Source organism: Crocodylus porosus, unplaced genomic scaffold (genome assembly GCF_001723895.1).
Source record: "Crocodylus porosus isolate Cpor-Errol unplaced genomic scaffold, CroPor_comp1, whole genome shotgun sequence".
Taxonomy (NCBI): domain Eukaryota; kingdom Metazoa; phylum Chordata; order Crocodylia; family Crocodylidae; genus Crocodylus; species Crocodylus porosus.
In genome coordinates this window covers 3,604,134-3,617,801 of record NW_017728916.1, presented here as the reverse complement: position 1 = coordinate 3,617,801, position 13,668 = coordinate 3,604,134, and the positions used below count along the sequence as shown (strand labels likewise).

The following is a 13,668-nucleotide window of genomic DNA, read 5'->3' as shown; positions in this document are numbered from 1 at the left end:
ACTTTAAAAATGAACTTGAATGAAAAATGGCAGAACAAGAAGTCACCCAGACTGTATGATAAAAGTATGGTCTAAACCAAGACAGGAGATTCTTATCCCATTACCTGGTGTAGCTTTTACCGCCAGCTTTGTTTTTCCTCTCTGACCCACCTTGCCTCTCCCAGCAGTGTCCCATTTCCCCCACCTTCCCCATCCTTTGTATTCTAATCATTCTATTTAGCAGTCCCTTCACAGCAACCAGTGAAATTAGCCCTGTGCTAGCTTATGCTGTGCATCTCTGATCTAGTCTGCCAGGTGCAAATGCACCCTACTCTCATCCTCCCCAAGTGTGAACACCCCACCCTGTGCTAGCAACCAAGTGAGCTCCACACACAGCACCTTCAGAACAGAAGCCTACTGGCATGTTGTGCTGTACTGGTTAATGTTTTCCCTATGACACTTCTGAGGCTACTCCACTTCTTCACCTACCCCAGCAGACACTAATGGTCTGTCTGGGCAGCCAAGTCATTTAGGGTCAAGTACCCACCTTACTGGAAGGAAATCTTTCTGACAAAGCACTCTTGACATTGGCCATCTGGCTGTGGCCACATAACCCCTGCCTTATTCTGGTACAGTTGACAAAGTGGTGTCAGCCCACCTTTCTTGCTTTGTTAGGCTGAGCATCCCCAAGGAAACAGGGGCCCCAAATCCTACTCTGTTTCTTTCTCTTCAGGGTAACGAACACACACTGAGGGATTCCAGAGCAGGTTCTTGCTTTGCCAGTGGCGGCAACAGCTGGCATAGGCTTGTCTCCCAGCAACTTGGGATGGGGATCAGTTCTGCCAACCTGCTTGTTACCCTACAGACTGTCACATGCTCTCTATGCCCATCCCCATTTGCAGGGCTGCAGAACCGGTTTGGCCCTCACCTTTAAGTGACTTACCACACAGGGTCCAGTTGTAGCATTTCCTTTATTAACATACAAAGTTAAAATTTGTAGCACGTTCAGAGATTTAAAAAATAAAATAAAAATAAAAAACAAGTGGAAAAAGTTTCTTCCACTTGGGTACAAGGGCCAGTGCTTTGCTACACCAAACAAACACTGATCATCTCAAGTACTGTACTAACTAGGTACTTAGCTAGCTAGCATAATTGCAGTGTCATTCTGAAACAGGGCCCTGCTACAGCTCTCCTAACCAACTTGGGCAGGAAACTTCTGGGTTTCCTTTGAAGGGAGAAGCATTCCCCCCAACTACCGGAGCAGACGGCTGTTCTAGGGCTATGGGGATGAACACCTTTTGTGGAGCCAGGAGGCAATTCTGCCTGAAGTTTCTAGTCTGCTGTCTACAGACCTTCCAAGCAAGTAGCCAGTTCCTCTGGCATAGCCTGCGTCCTTGCCTCTTCCCCACCTGGGTCCCAACACACAAATATTTACAAGTCAAGACAAACAGGACAGGTAGTGCTCAGCTATGCCCCTGCCAAGCTGTGGCATGTTCTCTGCAACGGTTGGAAGGCTTATCCTGAGACTTTTGGGTCATATGAAAAAATCACTAGTGTTGCAGGAGGGCAGTGTGGAATAACTGTGATCACATAAGAGTCTGGGGACATCCCTCTGTCCTCAGTTGTTCTCCTCTCTGACAGGGGTGCAGTCTGCAAAAAAACTTATTTTACTGCTAAGCAGTCTCTTCTTCTTCTGGAAGAGTGGCAGTTGGTTTTCTTGCGACTCCTCATCTCCACTGACAAGGGAGGCGGCAATGCTTGGCATTCTTGCAGATGCATCCTGATCTGTGATTTCTTGTAGGACCTGGTAAGGAAAGGAGACAAGCTGAGCAAGTCTCAGAAGATAAAAGAGGGCGGTTTATGCTACCAGCACTGGTACCTGCCAAATTCCTCATGTTCCACCCCTGGCTGGTTGGTCACCACTTCTTGTTTCCCTTCCAGGCGAGGCCCTATTAAGTTCCCTTTCCATCAGGGCACTTGGGGGCATGATGACGGTAATAAGCAGGACTGCAAGGACTTGAGTGACACAAGGCAAAGCCCTTTGGAATTTTTCCTAGAGACAGAAGTTGATTTCCTTCATCTAGTGCCTACTGCCAACCCCAAGCAGGTGGAAACAACCACACACTGCCCAGCTTTCCCCAGCACTGAGAAGATTTAAGACTAGATTTCTTCACTTGTTGTTACTCTCAAATACACCATATTTGTGCTGCATTTATACTGATAGTACTATGCTAAAAATTAACTCTTCCCAACTCCAGCCTACCTAAACCTTTGTCAAGGACTGCACTGTTTCTTTTAAATTGAAGGGCAAAATCATTCAACTCTGGAGGTCAACCCACAAACAGTATGTGAGATGACTTTCTGAACTAAAAAACTGCCCTTGCACAAGACCCAGGTACTGTGGCAGCAGGTACAGTGACCAACACACACCCCAAACACACCTCAAGAAAAAAAAAGTTTTAGAACTGGGGACACATGCACCTATTCTACCAAAATCACTCATGTTTAAATTTGTTAGAATGTCAGTAATTTAAGCACAAAACTTGCTAATAATCAGTCCTTGCCTTCCCAGCACACCCTCTTAGGTAGCCAGTGGGGATGGCAGATCTCATGCTGAGGCTTTATTTCTCAATCTCTATTGCCTTCTTCAGTTATGCCAACTGATGAGAGAGTATTGCATTTTAAATAGAGAGCTCAGGTACAAGAGGGAAATAAACTAATTTTGATATATGAAACACAGGCTTTCTACTTTGCAGTTTAAGTGTTTGCACTTTGGAATTCTACACCAGGCAACTGCTTGTTATTTCTAGCCTCTAGCTCTTGCCTTCGTAGTTGGAGCAACACACACGGGCTGAAAGAAGGTGGCCTTCCCAACAGCTACTACAGTGGAGTCTTCCAGTTTGAAGGATCCTTCGGAATTGCTTGTTTGGTCCTCACTGATTTCACCCTGCACAACATGCACAGTAAGGTTACATACATCTATCCTGTAAAGCAAGTAATTCAGGAAACACATTAAGAGACCCCTATCAATTGTCTTTTCCCTTCCCAGCAAGCAACTGCTCCAGAGCCATTACTGGGAGCACCCAGCTTTCTTCAATAGAAAGTGGTCAGTAGAGGTGTGAAAAAGGTCTGAACAAGATCAGCATTGTCACCTCCCAAAGAGCCAGCCTCCAAAACTTGAAGCAGTCTTCCCCCAACCTAAGCGCATGCTACAGTCCAGTGCAGAGGAATATGGGATTTTCAAATATTCTAAATATAGCAAAAATAAAATGTCATTCATGCTGGTACTATGGCAGGCCTAAGCTCACCAGATGCCAAAAGGTACTTGTTTACTTATCAAAAAGCCACCTCAGACAGCTGACAGATAGGAAGAGGTGAATCCAAAATAGGGTTTGTGTCATCAAATCCTAGAGACTAGCATGCCAGGCAGAGAACCACATAGCTCACTGCCTTAGCAAGAACTAGACAGGGATCTGACCACTAAAAACTGAGCATCTTGCACCTACCATCTGACTCTGGTTCAAAGTATTTGTATGTGCAGGCACCTGTAACTGCTCAGGGCCACATGTCTTTCTGAAACCAGCATGTAAATTAACATTCAAATGAAACTCAAAATGGGAGAAAATTCTGATGTCACTCACCAAAAACCCAGGCTCCCGATTTCTACATCTGGCAGGATCACAGTTACACCCTTCCTTGCAGCTTGCCTTCTGCCTCCTGCAGCTGCACTGCTTGTTTCCACATCGGCCCTTGCAGGAGCACTAGTAATAAGATATGATCAAGAATGAATGTGCTACTATTCCCAGCCAGTCTCCAGATGTCTACTGCCATGAGGGACACAGCAACCAGAGGCCCTTTGGTATGGCCTGTGTGGCAGCAGGTACTAAAATCGTAGCAGAGACCTATTCTCTCATGTGTGCCAAAGACAGTGAGTTCAGTTTGCCCAGCAGCAGTCTCCTGTGGTTGGCCCCACATGCACCCTGGATTTGATACTGCTCGAATAAATTTGCTGGAAAATTCTGCTTGCGTATAGTAGATGTCATGAACCCATGTGATTAGTGGGTTTAAGCATGAGAGTTCAGAGAGTAACATGCATTCTTTGATGCCAAGTCATGATACTTTCATGCTGACCTCACCTGTAAAAGTGATGAAGCCAGGAGCTCCCATTTCACGAAGAGTCAAGCTTAGCATGACCCATTACAACTGTACAGCAAGCAAAGGGCTCCTTTCACCATACTAATCATCCCCTGAAGGCTAGTAGGCAATAGGCTCGACTAAAATCAATGGCAAGGAGTTGAGCTGCTCTGCCCCTGTGGCCCACAGCTGGGTTGCAAAAGGTGGCCTGTGCCAGCAAAAGGTTGTGCCTTTTATCTATATCTTTTTGGGGGGTCCTGACTATAACAAGCCCTCTGGAAAAAGCCATTGAAGGCATCTCTCTTGCCTTCTCTGCCAAAGGCTCACAAGACAACCACAGCATTTGCTTAAAACTGAGGCTGCTTCAGAAGTCTGACTAAAAACCTGCAGCTGAGCAGACTAGTACAGCTGTACCTGTGTGTGGCCCATGAAGGAACCAAGGCCCAAAGGCTGGGGGTAGGGGAGGGGGATGGGAAGGGAAGGGGGTGAAAAACAGGCAACAGGATCATACTCCCATGATGCTCCTTTTCTTTCCTTTGGCAATTTTTATGGGAACCCACTCCGCATCCTCCCTATCCTCCGTTTCTTCTTCAGATGCCCCCGATTCAGAGAACAGCTCTTCCACATGCAACTCTGGGGTTGGCGCACGGCGTTTGGCTGTTGTCTGACGGCGAGTCTTGGGCTATGGGTGAAAAGTGGAAGGAAAGTCCGAGATTGTAGAGAAGAAGTGGTTTTCAACATTTTTAGAGCCAAGGAAAAGCATGACTATTGCACATAGCAGCTCTTTACCTTGGGTGGAATATAATCAAAGGGAGATCCTGGGGACAGAGCTGGCATGCGCTGAAGGTCTTGCAGCTTCTGTCCGCTGGCTAGCTGGAGGAGCATCAGTTTCTGTTTGAAGAGAGGGCAGGACACTTCACCTGACAGAACTAGACAAACCCTGCTCCCAAGTCCATGTGTAACTGTGCTCCCCACACATCTACCTGTTTCATGCTCTCATTCTCCAGGAGGAGTTCTTGGTTCTTCTCACAGATCTCCTTCATTTTCTCAATCTCTTCATCCTGTTTGCAGGAAAGGATAACCTTACTATTAGTGTTGGGTTTTAGCAGGACAGAGAGATCAGAACCACTAAAATTAGTTGGGGAAAAAATGGGTTTTCCCTTGAAACCCAGAAGGAGTCCTTTGCTCTCCTGTTTGGACAAGGCATCACACCTTCTACTTCAAAGACAGACAGGAGAAACACAAACCTCAGTAATCAACCTATCCCTTGACCTTCTCTAACCCCAAACACCAAAATGGGGCCATTTTTATAGTCACATAACTGTCTCCCAACCACATCTGTTCTAACCTGCAAAGACCTGGAAAAGTTCTGCTTTGCTAACTCGGCCAGCTTGTCCCTATGAAAATGCTAGCTCAGTTTTCACTCATTTCATTCACTTAAATAGAGCATGTTTTATGTTGCGAAGAGCTCAGAAAGACCATAACAGGTCAGAATGTTTTTAACATCTAGGGATTGTTATTTGAGATAGCTGAATTTGTCTTGTGAATTATGTCTGCACACCTAACAGTGGGCATGATGCCCCACAGGACCCTTGAAAGGATCTCAAGGTACCCCAGGATGCCATGTCACCTTGGCTGAGAAACACTGGTTTGAATTCGTCTTCTGTTCCAAATACAGCATCTTCAGAAGCTGACCCAGCACTGGCCGCCCCATAGTTGACTTCATTGGTGCAACTCCCTCAGTGTACTAACCAACTACTTGCAACTCCTTCCCTCCGTACCCAAACAGCCCAGAAATGTCAAATTCCTTCATGCTAATCTTCATTACTCCTCAACCATTCCAAAGGCCACTTCTAGGGATAAGGGGACCAGCCTGCTGTACAGAGTCCAAACCCCACCACTTTACCTGGAACTTGAGTCGCTCCAGCAGCTGTTGCTCATGTTCAGTTAGTGAGTCTTCTAGTTTTTTCTCTGCTGCTTCTTTCTGCTGCAACTGGCTTAGCAGGTATAGAACCTACAGTAGAAGGGAGAGGTGAACGTGCTTTTAATAGAAGAATCCTGAATACATTTCTCTATATATAGATCAGGGGCAGGCAAAAAAAGGCCCACAGGCTGGATTCAGCCTGCTAGGCCATTCTATCCAGCTCATGCGTCCCCTAAAAAATTTAGACAATTAGTATTTATCTGCTCATGGCTGCCTGTCAAAGATGACAGGAGACAGGGGCAGTAGGACCCAGGGGAAGCTGGTGACAGGACCCAGCAGCAAGGCCTGCCTGGCTGTGCTCTGCCACCCACCCCAGCCAGAAGCCTATGCATAGCAGGGGCTTCTGGCCTGGGACTGGGGGGCTGTTCCTGGCTTTCTGCACCACCAATGGAAATTCAGATAGGAACGTAGGGGCAAGGGGGGGAGGTAGGGAAGCAGGGGACTGCAAATGATTGCTCCAGTCCTTGGGGCTGGGTTATTTCCTGCCAAGTCTTGTGCTTGCAGCCATACAGCTGGGAACCACATAGTGCTGGAGCACTGTGGCAGTAGACAGGAAAGTGGGGAAGCGGTGGCGGTGTGGAGCGGGATGGAAGGAGCAAGTTGGGCGGGAGCAGAGGGCTGCACCAATGCTGCTAGACAGAGAAAGAGGAGAATGAGTACTCCGCACTGCTAACAACCCGAGTCCCATCTAGACAGTAATATATTTCCACAGTCTAAAGAGACATCACATGCCTTTAAAGCAGAGCATTGTTTGTTTGTTTTTTTTAAAAGAAAACCTTTTTACCCTATTAAAACTACCCTGGGCTGTTTCTGAGAATTCGGAAGATGCACAAGGCTTCTGGGAAGTAAGCTCCCAGATCCACGCTTCCAGAGAATGGAAACACTGCAAGACTGAAAACCAACAAGGCGACTTTAATCTGAAAAAAATCTCTTCTTCTATGCAAGACAGCAGATGCGACTAAGAACATGTCTTTCCTTTTTTTTCCAGCTGCAGATATGGGAACCCTGATGAAGAATGGCTCATAGAAGTTTGCTTAATGCCTCAGGAGCATGCAATAAGCCTTCCTGGTCTTCTCTCAGTCTGAAATGTCACCTTTTCTTGATGCTGTTGCTCCTGCATCACCAGCTGCTTTTGGAACTCTGCCTCCATCTCTGCCATCTGGTTTTGATCTTCAAGTAGCATCTTCTGCATGTCTGAGCAGCTAGCTTTGCTTTGCTGCAGGCTGCTCTCCAGTTTGCTTTCTTGAGCTTTGGAGGAGACCAGCTGAAAGACACCAGTAAGAACACTGTTGGGGGGGGAAAGTGGATGATGCTTCACAGCATACACAGGACCACAAGATGTAGACTGAAGGATGTATGTTTAGTTAAAGTTAAAATTAGCTCCTGTGGTGAACCTAACCTCAGTGATGAAGGCACCCTGCCAGCATCAGGCCTGCATACCCTTTGTTATGAAAATGGAGGTTGGGAGGACTGAGAAGCCCCAGCAACCTCTCTCAGAACATCTGACCCTCCTTAATCACCTTTGGCTTCACAGGTCAGCATGCCTGCATGCAATTTTCCAATCCTTCTTTTTATTAGCCTCTGAATGGCCCACCTGCCCCTCACCTTTATTCCCTACAGGTCCCCTCCCCACAACTCTAGGCCTCCTCCACTGTTCCTGTTACTTGCAGCGTACAAGGATTCATCCCTATCCTGATCCTTAAAGATTGCTTTCTTAGTTTTCTTTCCTCCTCAGAGAAGCCATGAAGACTTTGTCTATATTTCCTCCTTTCAACAACCATCTCCATAGGTTTTGCTCTCTATCCTCACTGGACCCATACAAGCTCACTGCAGCTTTAGACCATGTCTCCAGGCCAGATCCCACCTGGTTGACCCATTTCCACTCTCAAAGAGATATCACTTCCTAGGTAGTCTAGAGATGACAGCAGAATATTTTGCTAGAGACCAATTAGTTTCTCTGCTCCTGTCCGTATTGTCAGCTTTGCTACTCAATTCTCCAAAACCCACCCATGTACTTCCTAAAAGGCACAGCCAGACTTTAATCATGTACTTATTACTGACAAGAAATCTGCAGTCTTCCTTTAATATTTCAATCTGCAAAAGTCATATGCCTCATTTGCAGTTACAGCCAGATTCAGCTCTTCCTAGAAGGTCCTCCCAGGCTCTCTACACCTCCCACACGGAATTCCAGCTCATTGAAAATCTCTCTCTCATTCACTTCATCTGCACCTTCCCCCAGACCTGTTATTTCATGTTCTACACCAGGGGTATCAAATCTTGACTTCCTATGCATTTAGAATCTCCCTTCTCTTTAGGCTTCCCATAACTGGTTTTGGTGAAGTGTTACATCAGGTTAGATGCAGAACCTCTATGGTCTTCATCCACTTGGGGGCAACAGCATGCTCATCACTTCTCTCCTCATGAGGGATTTTGCTCAAGCCAAACAGTTCTACAGCTCAATATGACTGCAGCATAAAGATATCCCAGGGTGTATTTGATGGAGGATATTTTACCTCTCCAATAAGGTATTTCACAGCACACTTTGCCTCGGGAATAGTTGCAATGTTCTCCCAGCGCTGCTTCACCCGATCGCCACTGTCCGCATCCAACAGCTTCTGCTGCAGATCAGCTATCTGAGCGCTCCTTTAGAAGACGATGGGACATTGAGCTTATTGCTGATTCTCCCACAAGGAGACCAGAAACACCCCCCAGAAAGATGTTAGAATGAAATTACTGCAAAATGTTACAAAAAGTAGCTCAGAATTAGACTTTGGTTACTAAATGTGGGTGGCAGGGCCTGGAAACCTAGCTGGGGGCTGAACAAGAAATTTTAAATCTCCCAGTCTACATTGAGCCAGTGCCCCAGAACTGCAACAGCAATTACTACACTGCTCCATACTTAGCTGCAGTGCTCAACACTTGACATTCTCACCTAAGTGGTGTTCCTGGCCCCAGACCCTGGGAACATTCTAGCTCAGGAAACAGTTACGTTACTCTGCACATCCACCATTATGTGCTTTTATGTCCTCCCACACTCCAGAATGGCAATAAATGAAGGCACCTTGGAATGCATGCTAGAAAAGTGGATGTAGAAAAAAAGTGTCACTGTGCTCCATTACCTAAGCTCCATCTCTGTTTCCAGGCTCTCTACTTGCTTTGATACAGACTGGTCAGTTTCTGAAGTCTGTATATCTGCCACTGAGTATGTACGTCTCTGGAGAAAAATCACAGGAATAAAGGCATGAAGCAAGTTGAAAAAGGAAAAGGAAGGATAACAAGCCATTTGCTAGAGTTTCACTGTGACCATTTCAACACTGAGGAGAAGCAACATTTCCAGGGAAGAGCTTTACAAGCAGTCCTGCACAGCTCAGATGACTATTCCTTTGCCAGTCAAATAATTATAACAAAGCCATCAATAAAAGCAGAGGCCTACTACCATCTTATGCAGGGCTATTTGCCTTACGAAAATGGGACTACAAAATATCCAGTCTTCCCTCCACCCACCTCCCTTGTCCTGACACCTTTTCCCTTCACTTTCATTCCTCCATCAACCAAGAGTTCCAGGAATATTAATCTCCTCTAGCAAAAATCTCCTCCACAACATTCCCATACTCAGAAGGGGATGGGAATGGATTATAGGGCTCTCAGGCATGGCCTCAGTGAGAGTCATTTCCTCACCCACTCACCCGGAGTTTTAAAGGTGGGTTTTCCCCAGTTTCTTTCTTCTTTTTAAGCTGAAGAAGGTCCTCAGCCAAGATCTTCCTATCCTCCAGAAGGCCAGCCAGGTGGCGCCGGGCCTCTTCAGTGCTGACCAGAACCTCCACTTCATTTACAAGCCAACTCTGAAGAAAAAGACAGGATAACAATAGCAACTGGATGGGACAAGATTGGACCTTCAGCCACATGCATCTCCCCTGAGCCTCCCTCCAACAACTAATCCACAACTTAGGGTGACAAACCAAATTGCCTCCACTTGTTCCACAGGGCAAATTCCATGGTCCTTCTATACTTGCTGCCACCCTTCTTTCTCATCTTCCCCAAATAAGCTAGCACTGATCTCATTTTATCCAAAGAGGTGCAAAGTGAAAAAGTAAACGTGCTGTCAGTTACCCACTTTTACTCGAGCTGCAATTCCTTCCATCCCTCGGTTTTGGCTCTCTTTCCGCTTATCCACAGCATCTTTCTGTTTTTGTAGAGCGTCCTTCAGACGCTTGTTAGCAGCTGCTGCCTAAAAGACATTTTATACAAGAGCTGAAAATAACCCACTGCCTCCCCCCATTACATTCTAATGGAACAGCAGTGTGTCAGGCTGCTTGCTCTGCCACTGCTGGATTCTCTGCTTTAGAAGCATGACTTTGTGGTGCTAAGCAGCACAGGAGGGCTGCACAGCAAAACCTACTATTACTTTTAGCAATGGTTCTTTAGCACAAGCAGTGGCTTAATGTAGAGCAGATGTTTTTACAAAATTGTGTAAATGGGACTATCATAGTGCTGATGATATCTAATGCACCTAGGGGACACTCAAAAGGATGTAGATGAGAACCAAGCACGAAGGAAACCTGAGTGCAGCCCACTCTTGGAAGTTACCAAGTAAACAGCTGAAGAGGGAGGATCCCTCAAAACACCCATTTTAGGAGGTTATAGGCTTCCTTGCTCCCATTTCTAATCGACTTGTTATTTAGACTACATGCAGATCAAATGCAGCTCTTCACACCTTCCTGTGATTGCTACTGGTCATAACAATGCCATGGTAGTAATAAGAAGTCTGCCAAGGGTCCAGCTAATCTGATCATCTCCCTGTTGGATGGAGCAGTGAGTAACTGCTGCTAAAAAAGGATTCGTTCTGAAATGGTCACTAGCAAGAATAAGAATCACCAAAAGTTAAGGGAAAAAGCACTCAATGCATCCTGCCTTATATATGGGAAAAGATAAATTGATTTCCAGGCCTCCAACCTGGTTTTTAAAAGCCATTTAAAATATCTTCACCTGTGCCATTACTACCACCTCCAACTACATTTCACAGACCTCAGAGAGGGATCAGAATCCCCCTGGCCACTGGTGGCTCCTTACCTCTTCTGTTTTGCGCCTCAGAACATTTGCCTGCTTCTGGAAGTCTCGCTCTAGTTTTAGCAGTTCATACTGCCTCTTGCGATCCTGAATGAGCAAGCAGATAAAAAAAAAAAAAAAAAAAAAATCTGAGACTGCTTGCAGGCTGAAAACCTCCAACGCAACCCTGAGCCAGGTGGAAAGTGGAAAAAATGTCTAAAGTGCTCTGCAATAGAAGCCATGAGTGTTGTAAGCTTGTCAGTTCTAGTAACTGGAAGCGGCCTGTATTCTTCTAAAAGATGGCTCAATACATCTTTTGACACTTTGCTGAACCACTTGGCTCACAATTCAGAAGCCCTGAGCTTTAGGCAAACTCAAAAGGTAAAGGCCACATTACTTGAAAGCTGTGACCACCCAACTGAATTAGTTTGCATCATGCAAGTGAAGTTATTCTTAACGTACATTCTTTCATTTTGCAGTCAATAAAATCCACTGCTTCAATACTCAAGAAACTTTTGCCTTCTACTTTAGATATGAACTATGCCAGCCTCACAGACAAGTTATTAATCCATTTGTGAAGCACATAACAGGCTAAACATGGCAGCCTGCCACTGAGACATGTTCAGGGAATAAAAGCTTTGACCCAGGGGGCATGTTGTAATGCAGCGCCAAAACATTGTTTCTAATGCTCCCTTTGTAAACCAAGCAGCATTTGGTAACATACTCCTCAGTGAATCATATGTCCTGCCTATAGATATGACACAGAGTAGAGGGAGAGAATCAGCACAGTTTAGAGGATTAATAGCTTGCTCACCCTTTCTTTTAGTTGGATCACTTCTTTGTCCTTCTGTAATTTCCACTGCCTAAATTTCTCAGCATCTTCTTTCATCTGACGCATCAGCTGCACCCGCTGATTTTTCATTGCCTGAAGTAAAAGAAACAGATTTTTTTCCAGGACTAAATGTTCTAGATAGTTTTTCAAGCACTCTTGGAAGAGGAAACCCTAGAGCACTCTGCCTACACACAGTGCTGGCCTTGCAAGGATCTCCAAGTATAATACAAATTGCATTCTCACGCTAGAAAAAAAACATAGAAGCTTTCTACACCACCTGACCCAAAGCTCCATTAAACCAAGCATAAAAGGTGATGTATATATATCATCAGATACCCGTATCTCCTGGTTCAGTTTAGAGACTGTGTGTTCTGTGGATTCCTTCAGTTTTAAGAGCTTTGACTGCTCACTCAGCTTCTTTTTCAGCTCATTGATTTGCCCTTCCAATTCCTGGAGCCTTTTCCTGCGGCGCTCACTCAACCTGCAAAGAAAGTGTTAGCAGGGTTATTGCAGAGCAGAGTAAATTCTTCCCAAATCTGAAAGTAGCAGTTTAAATGTCTATCAACTCATTCAACACAGGTGGCAGATTAAACAACAGGGGCTAGGAAGTTTAAAGCACATAAATTTATGAAGATTAATTATATGCAAGTGAAGCAGTCCTCATACAGCCCCACAAAAGCCAAGAACGTTATCTGAAGGGAGCTGAGCTCAGGGCTACAACTGTCATTGAATGGAAATCTGTGCTTATCAGTTCCTCAGGGGCCCTACCACTACCCTATGGGACTTGAAACATTTCGTCTGTGAACAATTATTACCCCAGTTTTACTGATGGGGAAAACCAAAGCCAGGAAGAAAAGCTCAAGCTAGCCAGGGTCAGAATCAGTAACAGAGCTCAGAAGTTCCCTGGCTTTCTTTCCTAGGCCTTTGTTTGAAGGGCTCCTTTTTGCTGCAGCTCTATACAACCACTGGCTAAGAAGAGATTCCTTAAGAGAAAGAAGGTTAAATGGACTTACTCCTTTGGAACAGTTTCCACTCCAACCCCGAACAGTCCTAAGGGCCTGGAAGAAACTCTTTTACTCCATTATGCCAACACTTTTGCCAGCCTAACCTTTTCCACCATTTTTTTTGTGCTACTCTGAACTGAGAAACAGTCACTGAAGAAAAAGTCAAGGTTCCTACAGATTCTCCAGAGCCCTGTAATCTTAAAAGAGCAAGGATACAATTTCTTTATTCCATTCCTCATGTAGCAAAGCAAGGACAGCCACTTGTGGCCAAAGAAGAGTAAGCTACCTTATTTCCCCACTGAGGCATTAGGTCAGTGCTCAACCCATTAGGTCAGTCCAGTAAGCAACACAGAACTGGCTACTCTGCCAGAAGAATCATCATGGGCAGCAGTGACTAACAGACCACTGACTGGAACTGCTCGCTAGTTAACTGGACCATGCATCACACTTACTTGGCTTGGTTGATATCTTTCTTTGCCATGTGAAGTGTGAGGATCAAGTCTTCCTTCTCTTTTTGCAGGCTACTGACCTCCGACTCCAGGCTCTTGATGTTAGTCTAGAAAAAGAACAGGAACAAACAGTTTCTAATTACAAGTCCCATGACACCAAACTTTGGGGCAAAGCATCCACGCCAGAAGATAGGCGGGTGATCCAGGCTGACCTGGACAAGCTCAGTAAATGGGCAGATG

The 13,668-nt window shown here is 45.5% G+C and overlaps 1 protein-coding gene across 1 annotated transcript in view; it reads right to left on the bottom strand.

The window, feature by feature from the left end:
- Positions 1-931: 931 nt before the first annotated feature.
- KIF4A (kinesin family member 4A) overlaps positions 932-13,668 on the bottom strand; it is a 33,618-nt gene continuing 20,881 nt past the window's right edge. The window contains exons 16-31 of the mRNA XM_019536253.1: positions 13,432-13,535; positions 12,312-12,456; positions 11,958-12,068; positions 11,168-11,251; positions 10,212-10,325; positions 9,784-9,939; positions 9,217-9,311; positions 8,611-8,740; positions 7,191-7,361; positions 6,020-6,127; positions 5,097-5,174; positions 4,903-5,004; positions 4,625-4,795; positions 3,621-3,740; positions 2,804-2,926; positions 932-1,783 (exon numbers count right to left, since the gene is read on the bottom strand). Coding sequence (XP_019391798.1) covers positions 1,598-1,783; positions 2,804-2,926; positions 3,621-3,740; positions 4,625-4,795; positions 4,903-5,004; positions 5,097-5,174; positions 6,020-6,127; positions 7,191-7,361; positions 8,611-8,740; positions 9,217-9,311; positions 9,784-9,939; positions 10,212-10,325; positions 11,168-11,251; positions 11,958-12,068; positions 12,312-12,456; positions 13,432-13,535 — 1,998 coding nt within the window. The 3' untranslated portion in view covers positions 932-1,597. The remainder of the gene's footprint in view (positions 1,784-2,803; positions 2,927-3,620; positions 3,741-4,624; positions 4,796-4,902; positions 5,005-5,096; positions 5,175-6,019; positions 6,128-7,190; positions 7,362-8,610; positions 8,741-9,216; positions 9,312-9,783; positions 9,940-10,211; positions 10,326-11,167; positions 11,252-11,957; positions 12,069-12,311; positions 12,457-13,431; positions 13,536-13,668) is intronic.